The 20,776-nt window shown below is 38.6% G+C and overlaps 1 protein-coding gene across 1 annotated transcript in view; it reads left to right on the top strand.

The window, feature by feature from the left end:
* Window positions 1-20,776, top strand: part of COL4A1 (collagen type IV alpha 1 chain) — a 110,276-nt gene that overhangs the window by 24,571 nt on the left and 64,929 nt on the right. Inside the window, exon 2 of the mRNA XM_042809976.1 lies at window positions 19,001-19,054. Coding sequence (XP_042665910.1) covers window positions 19,001-19,054 — 54 coding nt within the window. The remainder of the gene's footprint in view (window positions 1-19,000; window positions 19,055-20,776) is intronic.

Here is a 20,776-nt window from a genome sequence, read left to right as displayed (position 1 = left end):
CATATGACCTTGCACATATCTGTGGCTTACATTAAATTGCATGAGCCATGGATTTAGTATTTCTGGGCATTTTTTAAGCAATGTATTTTTACAAAGATAAGGCTTTCACTAGTGGGAAAAGGAAGGCCTTATTGTTACAGCGACATGTCTTTGTAACTTGAGATGATTTATTTCTATTCAGAGCCTAGGCTTTATGTGTGTAATTAGAATAGTAAAAAAAACCCACAGATCTTTGATACTCTAAGCTGCAGGTAAACACGGTTCAGTAGAGGAATGAAAACAGTTATTTAATTTTTAGTGGTTTCTCTTACTAAGAATCAAAAAAAGATGAAATGTGATCTAATACTCCTCCTTACTTATGATTTACAAATACCTGAAGTGCTGATTCATGAATGTACATCAGTCTGCTAAGGGTTTTGGATAGCAAAAGAAAGTCAAAAACTGAAGGTTAGATTTGAGTGGCAGCCCTGTACAGCCAGATTAGAAGGTCCTGAGATGAGAAGAGAGACTTCCCTACAGTATGTCCTTGCCTTGTAGTCCACTGACTGGAGTAGTTTCAGTTCCATGCTGGAACATCTGCTCACAGCTTTTTCCCTATGAATCATATTCCTTCACATTCTCCATTTCCCCATGTCTGGTCGCAAACCTCTGTGCAGCCTCTGCAACACTAGGCTCTCCTGGCTCCCATGCTGGTACCTCTGTTGCTCCATTTGGTCTTCACCTTCCCCTAGGTCCCATAGGATAATGCTTCTGTCCTGACAGCCTCTTCAGTCCATCCCCTTATCTGGCCTTTTTTTGTGGAGAAAATCTGTTTCCCTCTGACTTTGTGCATTTTATGCCCTCCTAATCTCCCAGTATAGGAAACCTGCCCAGTTTTCTGGTTGCATGTCCCCCTTCCCACTCCATTTTGCCTTTCTCCCAGTCAAAATAGTTCCTGGCATCTGGTCCTGCATCCTCAAATCCCAAACCAGGGCACTAGCTGATGTTCTTGAAGGAGTTAAAACTCCAAAGCAAAACAGGAATCAACACCTGCAACTCACAGCTTCTCCTAATGCCAAGTACAAGCGCTCATGAATTATAATGTGGAAAGTGAGGTTTATTGTCTGGGCATTGGCCACCTTCCTTCTATGTTAACTCTCCCCTTTGTCACATGCAACATCCCTCTGGGGGCACATTCGCTATGCTGGACCAATATGTGTAATGAAGATTCACACAAGTACAAACTTTTGCCTAAAATTAAATCCTTCATTAGCTTGAACATCTTGCTGGTCAACCAAAATCCTAGCCTCCTGAATAAAGAGAGGACATGAATAATTATTTTTCTAATCCTGATTTCTAAATTTGTTATTGTTATTCCTTCAGTAATGAAATAAAACTGTGCCATGGCTTGGATGGATGATACGTATCTGCTCTTGTGTGCCATAACCTGGTGATGACTTCAGTGTAAGCAGTGTTTCTCTTGCAGCTCTCCTAGGGTTCCAATCAAAAAGCTATGTAGGGAAATGGTAACTGACCATGCTTAAGAAAATGTCAGTGCCATTTGAACCAATGGTTAGTACTGTGTCAGAGTTTACAACATTTCCTGTTTCCAGTGCTTTGTAATTGTAATCTAATCTCTTCTGGTTTGGAGAGGAGATTAAATCATAGCCAGGGACTAAGTTTTGAAAACTGAAAGTACATGAAAAATCAGCTGGTTTTGCTTGAAAGTGAAAATATAAAATGAAGTAGAATAGGCTCCTCATTTGAAGTGAAATTATACTGACAACTACTGCATTATTCAGTGCAGTCATTTAAGAACGTTTATTTAACACACACCTCTAAAATGTTCTTTGCTTCTACAAAGACTGTAGACAATCAATTTTTGTAGCAAGCCATTTCTATAATTCGCTTCTCAAATACAATTAATACTGCTTTATAAACCATAGAAGTACCTTTCAAGAATTCTTACACTAGTGCATAGCCTACATTTATTTTTCTATTCCCATTCTATTATGGGATATGCACTTCTAGGAGTTAATATAAACAAAATAAGATATTTGATATCCAAACATCTAGCATAGCCACCACTTATTAAAAATAAACAGATAATGTTTACAATTAAGTATGATAATCCTTCATTAAAATAGCATGTGACCCTGCTTCAGTGTGCACAGAGCTGCTCTTCTAACTTGTCCTTACTTTGCTTTAGATACCTCATCATATTCCTACCAAGGCTGCCTTTTCTATATTTGATAGATGTTGGAAATCAATTTACTACATCTTAGAGTGTAAAGGTGGCTAATCTTGAAGAAAAGGTTCAAAATCCTGCTCTTGTGAAAGCCAGCCTGGGAAGGAATTTTGTAGTCAGTCTTAGGGACTCCTGCTCTACCTTCCCTCTCAAGTTGGTTCTCTAGCCATGCAGGTGTTTATTGCTAATAGGGCATACCAACAAAGAGAGAAATGAAGTAATACCTATATGCAGTGCACGGAGTTACAGAGCAGTTTCTGTATCCGCTTGCAGTGGCTGCCTGCAGGAGGGCACTGCTTTATGCAATGGCTGAAGTCATGCAGGATTTCCACACAAGGATCATGGAATCATCGAACCATAGAATGGCCTGGGTTGAAAAGGAACACAGTGATCACCTAGTTTCAACCCCCCTGCTATGTGCAGGGTCGCCAACCACCAGACCAGGCTGCCCAAAGCCACATCCAGCCTGGCCTTGAATGCCTCCAGGGATGGGGCATCCACAGCCTCCTTGGGCAACCTGTTCCAGTGCATCAGCACGCCTGTAGGAAAAAAATCCTAATATCTAACCTAAATCTCCCCTGTCTTAGCTTAAAATCATTCCCCCTTGTCCTGTCACTATCCACCCTTGTAAACAGCCGCTCCCCCTCCTAATTATATACTCCCTTCAAATATTGGAAGGCCGCAGTGAGGTCTCCCCAGAGCCTTCTCCAATCAGAGGTTGAGAATTGGAGGATCTTTCTCCATTTCTTCTGAAGGGCAGTTTTTGAACCTGGAGCTTATCATAGAACAGTCTGCTGCAGTAACTCTGCTACCTGAAACCTTAGGAGTGTGCTGCTAACCCATTGATTTATAAATTACATCTTTTAGATGCATTTATATGTTATACTGCAAATTGCTTTAAGAATGAGCAAGCAATCTAAAGTAGGCTCAGGAATTCCCTATGCATTATTCAGAAGAACCATCATGTTGAGGTCAAAGAATCTAACCTGATGACTCTTCTGAGAAGAGCAGCTTAAACTATTGTCTGACAGCTTGGCTGCTCCTTAAACTTTCCACTGCCAACAACACCTTTAGGTCAGCTTGCTACTGCTAGTCTGTCTTCTGGTCAGAGATGATCAAAAGCTTCCTGTGCCTTTGCACGTTTTTATTAGAGCTCATTTGAAGTTTGCTTGTGGTTCAAGTGTTTAAAAACTTTCAGAGCAGGCTGGGCATATATTAGAAGTAGCGCTGGAAACAGAAAAGGCCAGAAAGAATTTACAAGAAGGGAAAAAGTCAAGGTTCCCTCTGACTTGTTCACTAGAATGAACGCTTCCATGTGGTATTTCAAGTTAGTCACAATTGTTAAGAAAAATACACTTTTTTTTTGGATAAGAATTAAATATTATAATACCTATAATTTTTTTTTTTTTTTTTTTTTTTTTTTTTGTGTGTGTGTGTTTCATTACTCCTCCACAATGACTGAAAAATTCTGGAAAATACAGAAAGAGCATTTAGAGGTTTCGCAACGATAAGATTCACATGCTTTCTTTTTTACAAAATGGTGACACATAGTCATCTAAAAGGAAGGAAGGATGTAAAAAATAAGACCAAAGGAAGAAGGCTGCTGTCTAATGAGTATAACAGAATCTTGGTACTAATTCCCTTATGTTTCCATCTTCCTACGGAAGCTATTTTTGTATAGCGTTTTTCCATGGGATGAAATGGTGATTCCATGATCTAAAAAGTGATATGGCTTACATTAGGCCTTGATTTGGGAAGTGCGAATAATAAGTGGCCATTTCAAAAAGACTATTTCAGTACACTCTGTAGAGCTAGAAACAATTTTTAAATATTTTTTTCACTTGATATTACTGTTTTCACCCTAGTTAGCCTTAAGTTTGGAATTTTGGATATCCAAATCTGAATGAATAACAAGATTTATCAAAGTTGCTGATCATATTGCTAGGTCATGCTGTGGGTCCAGAAGTCCATAGAAAGAATCTGCTGCAAGGATTTGGATCTGCACTGCAATTTTCAGAGTTATGAAGCTTTGTACCTCTGTGTTTGTCAGTCAGAACTCCTAATCCCCCATCTCAGCAGCTCTTCCTCTTCTTTCTCTACTCCTAGAGTGCTCTCTGTTGTGCAAGTCTAGGATCATGCAGGAGAAAGAAATGAGGGAAGAGCTGGCCCCACGATTGGGTCCTGTAGATGAGAGCTGTTTTGCTCCACACATTTCCTGGGCTCTCAATTTTGTTCGTGAGTGATGACAGGGCTGTAAACTTCAATTTCTGATGATTCTGAGAACTACAGCAAGCTCCAGAGCTTCATTATTAAAATTCTTTTCAATAAAGTAACTTTTTTCTGTTGCTATATACAACTTAGATGAATCTTTATCTTAATAGAGTACTTTTCAAGCCTGAATTATTTTACTTGAAGATCAAATAAACTGTTAGAGATATGGAACAATAAATACTATAAATCATAATATAAATAAATATCTCCTTCAAAGCAAGCACCAGTGAAATTAAGAGACTAAATCCCTTGCAAAATTTGTGCTTACATTAACTTTGGTTAAAATGACTTGATCAAACATACCAAATCTGCCCTAAGAGCTTCAATTCTTTCACATTTGTTTCAACTGCTGAATTACATCAGTGAGATTAATGATCCATGAGCAAATCTGATAGAAATTACCATTATCCACATGCAAGAAATGCAAGCTGGGCCCAAGGCGTGATTTTATTTTAAAAGGAATGTTTGTTTATTTATTTTTTAATAATTACCCTCTGGTTTCTCTGTAGGTTGCAGATTTCCAACCTGTAAGACAGTCAAAGGGGAATGACAGTTTTTAATTATTAAAAAGAAATAAAAATCTACAAGTTTTTCATAAACTCACATAACTACAAGCCTGAGTAAGAGTATCAAAACCCAAAGGATCTTTGGTAGTTATGAATATTTGCTACTTATCTGTAAAGAGCTGGTATGGTTTATAGTGTTATATGGGGGTGGCACAGACAGCCTTTCTGTTAATGAGGCACTTTTAATAGGTAGATGTAGTGCTTTTGAGAATTATGTGTTGTTTTTAATTCTTCACGCAGCATAAATGGGATTTTTTTGTTAAGTGTTATTTAGAAGTGTGGTTAAAAGTGTTGTCTGTTCTAGGGAATGATTTGGGAATACATCTGGCGCATAAAGGATGTTACCATGAGAATGACATGTTCTGAACTTTGAGTTTTAATACAGCTTCTGCAGATGTGCTGGCATTGAAGGCGGTCTCGTGATGTGACTTTGGGTGGTTTTGCTTACATTTATCACTTTTATTCCTGTTTTTTTTGAGGACACTTGTTACTCAGAATTGTCAATGTTTGCATTTCTTGCAGTAAACTGAATATTTTTCAATTAGTGAATCTAGTCAGAATGTTCTGAAACAGCTAGACTAATTTATAGCTTGTGAACAGCTTTACATCTGGCACTGAAATGTCAGTGAAATGCTTGTCAATTAGGACTGTTTTTAGCCTTCACATTTCATGTGTACATCACTCAAGGTGATTTTTCATTATCTGAGGATAATAATTGGGAACTTATGGCAGATTTCATGAACATATACTGTAAGATACAGAATCCATTTTTTTGCTATTAGAAATTTATCTTTTCTTTAGCAAAACTACAAACTCTGCATACTGCTAGTTCCGTCTGTGACATCAACCAGAGCTGTTCACAGGCTGGGAATGCTCTAGCAAAGAGCACTGGGAAATTCCTTTTCAACACCTGTCTGAGTGCCTGGAAATTTGCAAATTATGGCATGAATCCGTGTCGATAGTGCCACAAGGTATGATCGCTTTTCACAAACTAGAAGCCAGTCTAAGCTAGCATTACAATTGACTGCTGTAATCAATTCAGTTCTTTGCAAATTAAATGAAGTCAACCTGTTCTAGAAAAAAAAAAAGAAAAAAAAAAAGAGAGCACCATGTGTAACAAACTAATGTTAGGTTCCCAGTAAACCAATAAAAATGGGGGTATCTTAGTGGTAGTTACTGTCTTGGAAAAAGCAGTATCAATAGCAAATGGAAAGTACAGGCCCTCGGTGGTTCAGCCTGTGGTTTTTCTTGCATCGTTTTCTTGATTGACTCAAACATCATTTTAGTTTGAGAAGCTAAAATTGGCTGTTAAGAACATGGTGGGAAAAAATGTCGCCGTATTAAAGTCCTCACATAATTTAGTTCTTGAATGGGTTTGATGCATGCCAGTGGTAATGCAATAGCAGGGCTAGGCCTGCAGGAAGGAGATGGCAAACCTGCAACAGATCCCCCCAAGACTGTGCTCACCTGTTATGAGCTGTGGGGGTGGAGGAGCCATACTTGTGTCCTACATGCTGCCCTTTGGGTGCCTCGAGCCTCTTAATGGGAGGATATTTTTTGGAAGAGCTCTATTCCCTACCTTCTCTACCATTTGCTATATTAACTCATGTGTATTCATTTCAGAAAATGTAAGGTGTTTTTTTTTTTTTCTTTTCTTTTTTTTCCCCAAAGAATATGATGTTCAGTGTTTAGTATGGAGCTTTTACTGGATGGATGAGCTTACTGTGCTCCAGTTGGTTTTTAATTCTAAATAACATACATGTCTGTTGAAGCCTACCTTTGTCTGCTTGCTTGTCACTAATAAGTAGAAGCAGTCTTGTAGCTGAACATTACCTGGCTGCTTCTTACTATTTTGAAATAAACAACTCACAAAATATTTTCAGCTAAATATCGATTTTCATCAGTGTTTGCATTTCTGTTGGCCTTTACCTGTGGAATGCAGGTTAGGCAAATATTTCATTTTGCTCAGCTATGGCTTCTCAGGAAGTTGCCAAAGAAAATAATGGATTTTCTTTTAAATCATGTTATTTCCGTTTCTGCAGCAAGAGCTACTTACTTTTAGTTTTGTACTCAATTAGTTCAACATTTTTGTAAGCTGTCACATATGAAACACTTTCCTGGATGCTCGTGAGGCAGTTTTTATTTACTGAATGCAGTCAGAGGCTGAAATGTTACAATAAAAATTACGTTGTATGTTTTACAAGGACAAAAGAAAAAAAACCAACAATTTTTGTCAACTTCCTGTCTAGTCAACAAAGAAACATAAAAGAAAGAGAAGTCTGACAAGTTTGTTTCCTTTTGCGTCTGACAAATGTTGCACACTAAAATAATATTTCCTGTCACTATTTTGTTCTATTGTGGTCATGTTCCAACATGTAAATTTTTAATAAAAACGTGGTTTTGAGAAAATTGTTTCTATTTGCCATTTGGGTCAGACAAGTACATGTGGGTAATGCGTATTTTCCCTTGTGGCTATGTTTTAAAAATGCTGAAAGAATCCAATTGACTGACCACATTGCGAAAATTGATTTGAAGGGCAGAAAAAGAAAATTAAACTCTTTGAAAAATGTCCTGGATAGTTGTTAGCTCCTCATTTTGAGACAAATTTGTCTTTAATGGACATACTTACTTACAGTATTTACAGTTTATCGTGCACCTGGAATTTCACAATCAAATTGCAAGTGAGAATATTTTCTGGAAGACCTGATTTGTGAAGGAAGAGCTGACATGATAGTCTGTCCCAGTATGCATATTCTTCATGTGCCTTTATGTAAGGGCTGAATTCAGCTCAAATTAGCGGATTAGGATTAGGATTGGGATTTTCCCTGTTCATTGCAGAGGGGTTGGACTAGGTGACTTTTGTAGACCGCTTCCAACTCGAATGGTTATATGTCTCTAACTTTAGGACAATAGGACAATAAAAGCTACACTGATCACTTTAATAACTTTCTGTGAACTTCTGCGTGCCCTAAGGCTCATAAGTAAGAACTGGATCAAGTGGGAGCTGAAACCTACTGAAGTGTGGAATTTCATGCGAAAAAGTGTGTGATGTAGACTATCTGATCTTCACCTTGGGTAGAATTTCTTCCGTCCCATGTAAGTTTGCTGCTTATGGGATAAATGAGATCACCAATGTCCCTAAAGGCATCCAACCTACTCAGTCTTACAAGCATAATGCTTGCTAGTAACTTGAGTTTTTGCATTTTACCAGTGCAGAGGTAATACTGCTTGTTGGGAAGCAGGTGACATGACCTCTTCCCTGTAGCTCCTAATCCTTTTAGGAGCTTTGCAATCCACAGTTTAGGCTGTTCATCCTCATTCAAATCACAGGTGCACAAGAATGCTTGTGAAAGAGAGAGGCTGTTGATCACTGAGGAGACTTTCCTACTTCTCACATCTGTGGAGGATGTAGAGCAAGTGCATTTTTATGAATATGAGGTTCTGCTTCAGTCATGGGGCATCATAAAGTCCTTGAGAACTGGATTTGTGAAGTGAAGCAGTGATTTGGTGGTTGATTCTCAACTATCTGTCCTGGTAGTAAGATTTGAAGTTGATTTGGGGGTTGAATTCTCTTTTTCTTGTTGTTATGTTTTGTTTTCCTTTTGCTTTTTAAAATCTGCTTGTTTCTTCCCCCCAAACCCTTTCCTAAAAGACAATACCACTTGGACAAAGTATTACTTGGTACCCCTGAGTGTTTATCTGGTGCTTCTCAGAGAGAAAAGAAGAGGCCTTTGGGACTGTTTGCAAGAACAGACAAAAATAGTTGGTTCCCCACCTTCATACCACCTTTGTTTTGTTTTCTTTGTGCTTCTGACCAGTAGAGTATTTACTTCTTTACTGATAGAGGATTTTTGTAAAACCATGAGCTTTGCATTTAAGATTTATATTTTTTACAAGTTGAGGCTCTTCAACAGCCATAGTCATATCCATGTGGTGTCTTTATGGAGCAGTGTCCTTTGAAATGAGACTGGAAATGAATGAGAAGTTTCTGGAGCGTGTGGTCTTTAGCAGAAAAGATACTGATGTGTCTTGAAGAGAAAGCAGTACATAGTCAATGTTATCCTTGCTGGCCTGCTCAAAAAAAGCAATGCTTCCAATGCTTCCTTTTTAGGAGTCTAAAGAGGAATCTGGCTTTTGTCAATTTGTTGCAAAAATTATTAATTTAAGTGAACTGAAGTTACATCTCTGAGCATGAGAGAGGATGCCCAGGTAGGTTGTTGACTGTTGATTTGTTAGAATATTTGAGAAAAATGCATGCAAATAAACACCTGTTCCTGCTTGCAGTCCAAAATGAATGATGAGACTATAATACAAACAGTCCGAAAACAGTTTTCACTTAAGGAAATATTGTTCCAATTTTAGGTTTGCCTGTGATTTTATAGGCTTTTGGACTGTCTGTCTGCAACAGCGGGCTAGAATCTTTCACTGCAGCAATTAAGTATGACTTTTTATTGTTGCAGTTTTCCTGTAGGACGAAGCTGTTTTGTAGAGGCTTGAGATCTATGTGGAAGGAAAGTGGGTTTATAAAATGAAACATTTTGTATGTGTGTATATTTTGACTGGCTGCTAAGCAGACTAAACATGCTGCATGCACATTAAATCCAGTGTTTGACAAGGATGTCGAACTGCTGTGGTTACTGCTGCTGTTTCCAGAATATCTTACAGTTTTTAAAAGGTATTAATTGCTCATTAACAATCTTATGATTCTTTGTTGAGTCTGCTGACCAGAATGAGGCTATCACTATCTAGCCTATCTCTTCTTCCCAATGTTAGTGAGGAGATTAGGGAGCTGACGTCCTATCTAGAAGAAAAGCTTATGTGAAGTGACCATGTTTTTAATTCAAGAAATCTTTTAGATAGAATCACACAATAAAAATTGCATGAAGTCTAGTAAAATTTGATAGGTTTTAAATATTCCAGCTGAGGGACTCCTCCTGCAAGGATTTTAATAGCGAGTCATGTACTTCTCAATATGCCGTGGAGGTTGTTGGAGATTTCCCTCAAGGCTTTCTTTGTAGAAGCTGTGGCATTTCACAAGCAGGGGCAAATCTTTGTGTAAACAGGATGCTGCAGCTCTTGTGAGATGGGGTTGTGTACTGTGGAGGTACAGCCACTGTTTCAGAGAGTAACTGAAGGAGTCACAAGGGTCATCAAGTCCAGCTTCTGGCTCCACACAGGATTGATTGCCCAAGTCTTCTGCTTCAGCAGCAGCCTGTCTGTCATGAGGAACAGGTACAGGGCTCTTACTGAAGGCACTGCACATGCCTTTATGGACGGGTACATAAACCTAAATCTTTTTGCACATCATATGGAGCCAGGTTTTTCATAAGTCATTCTCAGAATCTGATCAGGAAGGACTAAGGTATAAGGAACCAGTGATGGAGAACAGAGGACTGGGAAGGAGCAAATGGATGCCATTCATGTATTTTATGGGACATAGAGGCTGGATACCTCCTGGGCAAGATCAGGACCAGGGTAGCATTAGTTCATAACTTCCTGCTCTGGTGGAAATTGGAGTTATGTAAGTTAAAGCACAGTACTCAGAGCCCACAAAAAGGAAAGCTGTGCAGAGGCCATGTGATTTGTTTAAAACACAGCTGTCCTCATCTGTGCTGGACTGAATGTCACCTGGGTTTATCCTCAGAGCCGTGGCCTAAAGGTCCAGGAATTTATTTTTTTTTCCTGGGCTTTTCTCCCATTGTTCAGTGCGTGTCCCCACCAAGAGGATTTCACCTCCTTGTTTATTTAGTCTAGGCAACCGGTGGCCAAGGGAGAAGCCCTCCACTTCCCAGGGCTGTACTGTTTTTTGCTTTCAAATCTGTTTGTTTATGTTGACATCCATGTTCATCAGCTAACGGAAGGGAAAAGCATGGCTCACCAACTTGCTGTAAACATTTGCAAAATTGCTCCACTGGTTTCCTGCACATCCCCCTGAGGCATTTCCTTGGCCTTGAGGTTTACAGAAAGGCCTGGGGATGGGTTGGAGCACTGAGGCAGTGTCTCTCCTACATACTTGCTTTTCTCTGCCGTCCTGATGTGTTAGGGCCGTGTAGGTGCCAAGTACCAGTTATAAAAGTGAAAGGCTGGCAAAGGCCCTGGGCACGTGGCTCAAGGGAAATTGCCTTTCTCTCAGGGTAGCAGCCAAGAGGGTGGCAGGCTGCACAGGATGAGGAGCAGCACCCACCTCACCAGAGGGGCCACTGTGCACATTGTTTCATCTTTGTGCAGGACCTCTACCAACCATATAGATGTGTGTGGACACAGGCTCTGAGGGTCTGTCTATGTCCTGCAAACCATGGTGACCAATGAAACCATGAGAGAGGATGCAGGATGGTTATGTGGCCTTTAACAAGGATACTTTTTCTCAATTTGAGAAAGTGCCCCACCATAAAGGAGCTTGGCTTGCTGCCATTTTGCTGCAAAAGTGGCCGTTCTATAGGATGGTTTTCAGTCCTTCTCAACCAGACCTTGATTCATTCCAGAGTTTCCTGTAAAGGATTTTACTTAGAGGAAACGCTATAGATGTCAATTTTTGTCCAAATATGGACCAACAGGAATAACTTCATATTTCCTGTGAACTAACTGGAAGCTCCCAGGTTTTGCATTGCTTTGTGAAAATGATGTTCAAACAATTGACAGGAAAGTTGTGTTTGCAGAACAGCTTTCAGGGAACTCCCATGACCCCACATCCAGGACAGACCCATAGGGAGTTTAGAAAAGAATTTCAGAGATCTTTACAATAAAACATTTCATCTCCAGCAATCTGGGACTCATTTGACTAAGAAGAGGTGACTGTTGTTTTTTTTTATTACACCTTTTTTTTTTTTTTTTTTTTAAACTGAAGTACTTCCATCAATGCTAATTAAAAAAATATATAGAGATTTTTTTCTGAAATAATTAACATTAAGCATAAAAAATTGAACTAATATTGCTGTGAGTGGCCAGAATACGCTGGAGATCTCTGACAAGGATCTGCGGTCTGTCTGCAGTTTTTGTATAAACATCCTGTAAGATTCTGGTAATAATAAAAACAACAACAACAAAACAAATACATCTCCCAGCCAAACAGAACAGAAATCTGCCAAAACCTACAGACAACTCTGCATGTCCTAAGAGCCATTAAAAAAATAGTTCCAGCTTAGAATGTTGTTATTTATTTGTGCAGAATCAGTTGACTTTCTAAAACTTGTACAATTATTATAAATAAAATCCAAGTTGAATCATTGTAATCAATTCAGATTTCATCGTGAATGGTGGTATTTTATGCAGTAAATTGCTATTTCATCTTAACTGTGTGTTAATTGAGTGAGATTTGCTTAAAGTATCCCTCATTAATAGAGATACTTGATGCACTGATGCACTAGTAACTGACATTCCAGTTTTCCACTGTGTAGGTTTGACAGAGAAAATTTCTCATCTGGTCTAAAGTGATCTCTAAAAGATGTATTAAAACTTTACATTAACATATATAAAATAAATATAAATGTGTAAAGCTTTACATTAACAGGGAATATGTGGGGACCACTTGTGCTTCCTTCTGTCCCATACCTGTACATCAGCTTGCATCCCACAGAGGTCTTCAGCAGAATGAGTATTTTCATTCATCTTATCCATACAAGATTTAATGAGCCTTTGGAGATTACTGGGTAGTACTCATTTTCATTGCTTAAACCTAGGCACCCAGTGCCATTTGGAATATTTATTAGGCATGGCAGATATGAACTAAGACCTAGGGGAAAGCTGTTTCCACCTGGTCTGGCAGCTGGAGACCGGTGGGATACCATGGGATATCTTGAATGGAACTGTTCTTCTGTGCTTGGTGAATACCAGATCTTCAGAAAATGGAAATGACACAACCAAGGGTCTTAAATAGCTGCTACATGACTGAAACTTTCAGTTAATGCTCACCAGAGCCAAGCTTGGAGACTCAGAGGCTGAAAAACCAATAAGCTACCCCTTGGTTCAAGGAATTCCCAATACAGTGATAAGTGTAACCTGGCAATAATTTCCTGGGAAACAAAAAAATGAAGATAAGTGGCCAACTTTTTTTTTTTTTCTTTTAAAGAAGTTTCTAAAACTGTTGAAATACAAATGTTACCCATATTCAAAGAATAAAATACTAAGAATAATGAATACAATTGTTCAAAAAGAAAAATCAGAAATATTTTTAAAGAATGCTTCAGTAGTGCAGTGGGGCTTGTTTGATTTTTCTTCATTCATTATGATCAAAGGAAATGCATGTGGACTTATGAAGGAGTTGCTTTTTCCTAATGGCCATTTCCTTGAATTTTAAAGCTGCCATGTTCAGTGCAGTCGGCAAGTTTTGACTCCACTCTTCAGCTCATGGTTGATCTGTTTTTTAGTTGACGAGATGTTTTGGTTTTCATTTTTGCAAACAACATTTATCTTTTTGTTTAAATACGGTGTTGCCATATATAGAAATAACAAAACTTTTCATACTGCTGTATTTATTTAAGGAAAAAAAAAATAAATTCATTTTTCTATTTTGTTTTCTATTTTTTCTATTTTTTCTTTTTTTTTTCAAGTGTAGCCACATGTGTCCATAATCTAAAATAAACCTAATATAACAGAAGCAAATAAGACAATCTTTAAAAGAAATTTTTTTTTTGATCTAGTTAGCTGTAAATCAGAAATTGTAGCAGCATCATTTTTTTTCAAGCTGTTAATGGACTGCAACATCAGTTAAGAAATATTTTGACTAAGTGTTGCAGTTAACTGAAAAATAGCAGTGGTTTCCTCTGGTGGTATTTTACACAGAAGGAGAGTTCAGGTAACCCAGTACAGCCCTATCTAAAGAGTAAACGTAGGGGAATAGTAATGCAGCTAGGCAGCTATTTTGACATTCTGAGGAGAGAAGAAAATATGAGAGGAATTTGAGATAAGTATCCTGCAGTTGGCACCACCTCCCTATTCCCGTATTTGGTGTGATGTGAAACTGGAGACATGGATTGATCCAGCTCTTTTGTTGGCTTTATGAGTTGTATAAGTGCGTGAACAGATGGAAGTGCAGCCTTTGCTACACACAGATCAATCTCCACCGTGGGAAAGTTTGTGCAGGGAGGGAGGGACTGTCTGAAGGCAGGAGATTCAGCTGTTACTTAGAACTACCTGTGTGACAGGGACATCCCATCAGCGTAACCAAAATTGGTGTTTGAACTGGGAATTGGTATCGGAGTTCAGTCCAGATTGGAATATGAACAAAAGCAGCACGGGGTGCGAAATCTTCACAATTCTCAGAAAACGTGACCAGTTTAAGTATGTCTAAACAGAAAAATATTATTTCATAATTAATGAATTATGAGATGAAATCCTAAGTATTTTTTACTCGCTGAAGCATTTCAGCTATGAATTAGAATTTTAATATCAGTGCTGATCTCATTGGTTACCTGTTTACAAGGTTTTCAGTCACTTGAAGAGCATCGTATTCCCTGGAATGAGATCTTCAACGTCATCTGCCTTAAGTAAACAGTGAGAATATTATCAGATTTTCCTTATGCCTGCATTCTACAGTGTAAGATTTGAGCTAGAGTGACGCCTATGCAGTCTTGCTGCTTGAGCTAGTAGGAAACCTGGCAGCTGAAACTCAGCCAAAGAAGGCTGATTGATGCTGTGTGAAGGTGAACCACATTATGTCTCGAAAAATACACTTCTGTCAGAGAGGTGAGTGCCCAGGAACTGGCTCTGATTGGTGTTCTTTTGGTGCTCTCTGTGGTTTCCAGAAATGGTGCATTTCCAAATATGGCCGCTGTCTCCCTCGCAGGCTGCTAATCTGGCTGTTTGTATTGTTCCTGTATGTGTTCCAATGGCCCTCAACTGCCAGGAAAGTAGCTGGACGTGGAAAAACAGAGCAGAATGCAGAAGTCTGTAGCTGAGGTTTGACAGATGTGCTAGAAGCTGAACTGCAAAGCAGAGTTTCTTCCATCAGCAGCCTTTTCAGCATGTCACTGGGCTGAGCACCCCAAGGTCTGGGATTGTGGCCTGTGTGGGCTGGCTTGGGAGATCCATTCATCAGCAGCACGCTTTTAGGACTTTTTGTTAATAAATGAATTGCTCTCTTGTAGGCAAATATTTGGTCTGCATAGCACACTCATTTGTGTGATGTTAAAGGGACATAATCTTTTTTTCTTGTTTGATACTGACTTGCTAGCATGATTCACTAAACTTATCAGTTGCAGACAGTCTGGGAGAAAGAAACAGAACGGAAATGCTTGTCACAAAATGAAGCAATTCATTCTGCTAAATTGAGCTTCTGCTTCTGGGCTGATGTTTAGTGGAAGGAGGAAGAAAAATGCATGCCACCAAATATATAACAGGCTGGCCAGCAACGCAAAGGAGCTGTGGCTGCTTGAAAGCTGCAAACTTGACTGTATGGAGGTGAAGTATCATGGTACATCTGGCAAGGGTCATCGTATTAATCTGTAGCTGGTTCCTATGCAAGTGATAAAGAGCTTTCCTCTTCAGAGTCTCCTCCCACGTTGCACTTCCTGCACAGCACCATTCCTTCTCTGTTTTTGCACTTGGAGGACAGCAGAGATTGCTTTGAGATTCATGCGGTTCCTGGAAAATACACTGTTTCAGAGAGAATGTCTAGGAGATAGAACAAAGCTATGTATCTCATCTTTAGGCTTGTATGATGGGAAATCATAATCTAAGTTCTTCATTTCCTAAGATTTATTTAAAATCAGAACAATTTAAAGTAAGCAATAATTTGCATAGTTTCAGCTCACTTACATTGAGGTGATGGTAATTTTTCCATCAGGATAAAGTTTCCCATTGAGGACTCTGATTCCCTATGTGTATCTTTTTCTCTCGGTTTTCCTCCTTGTTCACGTACATTGCCCATACTATTTTCTGCCTGTCTCTCCTACTTGTTCATCTAAGGTGTGATTCATCTACATGGAAAGCAAACATCCAAAATAGAATCACAGAATCATAGAATCATAGAATCACCAAGGTTGGAAAAGACCTAAAAGATCACCCAGTCCAACCGTTCACCTATTCCCAATAGCTCCCACTAAACCATGTCCCTCAACACAACATCCAGCCTTTCCTTGAACACCCCCAGGGTCGGTGACTCCACCACCTCCCTGGGCAGTCCATTCCAGTGCCTGACCACCCTTTCTGAAAAGTAATAGATTAGATGAATCCTATCCCAGAATTGCCTGTTTCTTGCCATTGAATAAAGGGTAACTGCAGTGAAGTGATATGGATGTTTGTACAGGCGCTAGGTCAGATGAACAAAAATCTTAATTCCTGTACCTGTTGTAACCATCTTCCTCTCTCCAAATTTCCCACCTCATTACTTAAATGACACTTTGACCTCCTTAAAGTGACCTTTGATCCATAAGCTTTTTCCAGTCTGGCCTTCTCATCTTCCCCAAGGACTGAGAGAAAAAAGCTCGGACTTCTTCCTAGCATACGCATAGCCTTATCACATCCTTCAGATTTAAAAATAGGTTTTCATAGCTGCAGATAATGTTATCCAGTAGAGGCTGTCATTGTTGGCCGATCGTCCATCGGCTTACAAATATTGCAGCCAGAAACAGTAGGAGGTGATGCAGCTATAAAACAAACAGAAAGTATTGTAATACAGGTGGTCTGCTTTGGCATAGCAGGCCACAGCTCTTGTCTGCAAACGGCATCTTATGCAGCTGTGCTGCCTGATGCTTCATACCTTCTTACCTTCCTTGCCTTTGGTTATTCTAAACTAAGGCTTAAGAAACAGGAAAAACAGAACATAATAGCATCTGTTTTGGAAGTACAAAAGGAGATGTGAAAGCACAAGTCCATTCTTCTGGCCATGCCAGATTTTAGAACAAAACCCAACTGAAAATAAATAGCAACATACCTTTTCTAAAAGGGTGTATGTTAAATAACAGGCTTAAGGAAATATGAGGGGATTAACTTGAAAACAGATGTTTATAATGATTCAATGACGTGTTTTAATTACATTCCCAGATGCAATTAAAACAGACTTCTGAATTTAAGGGATGTGTTGATAAAACTGATAACATTCTACATGATGCTGGAGGAGGAAGTATGAGCTTCAGGCATGCGTCCTCCAGCTGTGATCTCATCAGGTCTGAAAAGCTAGAAGAGGCTGTACTTGTTCAGTTCTTGAAACAGGAGTTTCAAGTGTTTTTTTAGGCAAAGTGAAGTTTCTTGTGTAAGAAGTGAAGCTGATTATTCAGAGGGTACCATTTTTCTCTCCTGGTCAGTATTGAGTTGGCATTGTAGCACGTGTTGGTGTTGTTTTCAGGTCTAATTCTCTTTCTGTAGCATAATGTAAGAAGAAAAAAAAAAGAATGTTTTTGCTTTGTGTGAATGTGGAGAAAGCTTGACATCAAACAACAAAATCAGTGTCTCTACTTATAAAAAAATAAGATCTCATCAAAAGCAACAGTTGCTTCAGGTGTTGTTATTTTAGTTTTATTGGACAGCCTTAAGTAATTCCTTTTGCAGCATTAAAGCCCATGTTCACTTTGATTCTTTGGTTTAAAATAAAATATACTTAGAAAGTGTTAATGTATTATTTAGCTTCCCTGAGTGATGTTGTCTTTTAGTTTCTATTGAGTTTTCCAAATTCAAAACAGAAGCATTTGCTTTGGCTTCTCAGCTGCACTGATGTCTCCATAGATTGTGGAGCCTATAGATTTGGAGGAATGGGTGCTTGGAATGCTTGATGAGACCTCATTCCAGAGAAGTGCTGCCCATGAATGCTCTGAGATAATGGCCTGTTGTGGCTGGTGAAGCATCTTGCGTGCATTGGTGGATTATTCAGAGATTTGCTTGTTTGCCTCCGAGTTTTTTTCTGAGAGGTATGATAATTAACAAGAGCGATGGACTTGCCTGAGTTAGTTATAAGTGTCTTCATGGAGGCAGTGAGGAGGAGAAGGGAGGAGTAGCCTAGATGCACTTGAATGTTCAGGAACACTAAGAAACCATAAGCTTTTTCTTGATCATCAGTTAATGTGACTTCTCTCATCTGTTTTCTGATTTCATGTTTTGCAAAGAAAATGAGAGGCTCTTCATGATGAAGTGATAAATACTTCAATACTTTGATTACTGCTGACTGTTACCCAGGAAGTAATCATTGCCTGTCCAGTAGACATTAACAATTGTCTCCACGTCTCGTAAGAGGAGTAGCTTGCCCTCTTGGAGACTGGTTTGGTTTGATTTTGTAAAATACGTACAGATCTACTTGTTTAAATAGTTTACTGTAGTAATTATAACAGTATTTTAATTTCCTTGCAAAACAGTTATGAGGAGACTGCTAATTACTGATTAAAAACATTGAGAAGATCAGTATTGAGAAACTTCATGGTAAAGATCTGGAGAGTGTTGAGTAGACAATATTTTGTGTCTACAAAAAAGAAACATAGACGGTATTCTTCATGTCTGCTGTTTTTCTTCTTAAATCCAGAAGTCATTAAATGCTGTTTTACCATCCCTTTCTCCTCAAAGCAATGGCACATATTTATAGAGGTTAAATATTATGTAGAATGCAAGCCATATTATTAATGATCTGGTACTAAAGAGATGCTTCTAAGAAGGGATTGATTATATTTTAAAATATCTGTTGGGCTTTGAATGTATAAATATTGAATAGATGGAAGGTCATGTTTTGAATTGTCTTTCATATTGCTATATGGAGAATGCTTGTGTATAATGATGAATCGTGTTTAAAATGGTAGCCAAAAATACAATAATTTTGAAGTAATGTAGTGTTATAGTGTTACAAAATCATCTGTTACTGGACTGGGACTGAGAATGTACATCTGTATAAGGATAACAAAGCATTGCCATGGGCTGAAGTGGACATTCCCTGTGCTGTCTTACCTCGCTGACATTGCTGACATGTTTTGTCTGTCACCTCGGTCAAATGATTAATCTCTGCTTTCTGTTTTATTTTCAGGGTTGTTCTTCTAGTTGTGGAAAATGTGACTGCAGTGGAGTAAAAGGACAAAAGGTGAGTATATCAGCTGTCTCTACTTCATTTTCTCTCTCACGTGAACTACACAGTGTATAATCTATTGCAGGGCAGGTGCACCATTGATTTCAGTGGAAGCTTGCACCACCATAGGGCATTTCCAACACCAAGTCCTTCAAGGAGGGTTTTCAAAATGCAGCCATCTCAGTACCAGCAGTGCCAGACGGCTGAACGGATAGGGATGGGAAATAGCATAATGCCATCACTGTATGCTGAAGCCCCCATGGCTTGCCCATACCCTCCCCATGTCCCCACTGAATGGGACACTAGCCCATCAGCCTCTTCTTTCCCATGCCTCACCTGCAGATTCCTCAGAAGGCAGCGCAGATCTTGACTTGATATCCTGACCACCTCTGGAACAGACATGAGCACCTCCATTCAGAAATGCTCCCCTTCAGTTCTTTTCAGGAAAGGCTGTAATACATCATAAGCAACGTATGCTGACTAGGGTTAACCCCAGGAGGCAATGACCTACAATAGGAAGAAGGAGGTCAATAATAAACTCAAATATAGCAAAATGTTTCAGTTCAGGAAAAAAAATCTTTATTTTTTCTTACAGACCCTTGCAAATCCATTCCAATTCAACTGTCCAAATTAGTTCCACGTATGGAAGAAAAAAAAAAAAAAGAAAAGCATATTAAAGGATTCTTGTGAAGCAATAGCAGTGAAGGAAAAAATCCAGCGTACTTAAACATTCCATGAATTCTCTCTGCAAATTACCCACTTCGTAAATACTGTAGACACTGAATCACTCTCCTTATCTCTTTCAATTTTGCTGTAGAGATTTTAATCTACACTATCTTTGGTTGTGCATGCACACGTACTGTATATGTACTACAGTTATAAATGAGTGTAAACTAAAGGCTTTTTCGTCCAGTGGGATCATTTTTCAAGGTAAGTTGTTCAGATCACCCAACAAAATAGTCTGAAGAATGTTTTGTTTTTGTTTTTTTTTTTTTTTTTTTATTTTTATTTTTTTATTTAAAAAAAAAAAAAACACAAAACAGCTAGTCTTCTGCATTTTCTCACATGTGATAGCTACATACTTACAGATTAGGATATTAAGAACGCTTGTTGGTGGTTGTTGTTTAATGCTTTCCGAAACAGAGGAATGCAAATAGCTTAACTGGAGATTGAAGCAAAGATAATTTTATGTGTAGCAAAACATAGATTAATTTGTGAGAAAGATGAAAAGTGCCTATTTCCAAAACATCTTTGAGGTGGAGTTTCATTTTTTAATGACAGAGTTAGTATCTGTGTAATAAAAGTCAGCTGTCTATTAAAAACAAATAAAGCAAAGATTTGTAAAAGGTCTGGAAATCAGAATTTTTCCCTTGATACCTTGATCTTATTTTTCAGTTGTGAGTGCAAATGAATCATTGTAGAGCAAGATGAATACTGTGTTGTAACTCGCTTGTTGAAAGCCATTATTTTCAGTTCATGGCACATGCCAGCATCTTGTAACTAGATCATTTTAAAAAATGATAGTTTGGGGAAAGAAAATCTTGTAAAACTTACGCTTCATTTATTTAAGGCTTTGGACCTGACTTAGCTAGAGCTTCCCTTTCTGACATTTCCTATTTGCAGTTTAGAGTCTGAGTCCTATTTCTCAAAGAAAAACAAGCGCCTGCCTGATACAACCAGAGCCAAAACTACCTCAACTTAATGTAGATCATTTAAAAATGTAGGAGAGGTAATAAT

The sequence above is a fragment of the Centrocercus urophasianus genome, unplaced genomic scaffold, assembly GCF_019232065.1.
Source record: "Centrocercus urophasianus isolate 14NV4802_14NV808 unplaced genomic scaffold, USGS_Curo_1.0 seq_12, whole genome shotgun sequence".
In the NCBI taxonomy this organism is placed as follows: domain Eukaryota; kingdom Metazoa; phylum Chordata; class Aves; order Galliformes; family Phasianidae; genus Centrocercus; species Centrocercus urophasianus.
Note: the sequence above shows the minus strand (reverse complement) of the source record. Positions and strands in the feature narration are given on the sequence as shown.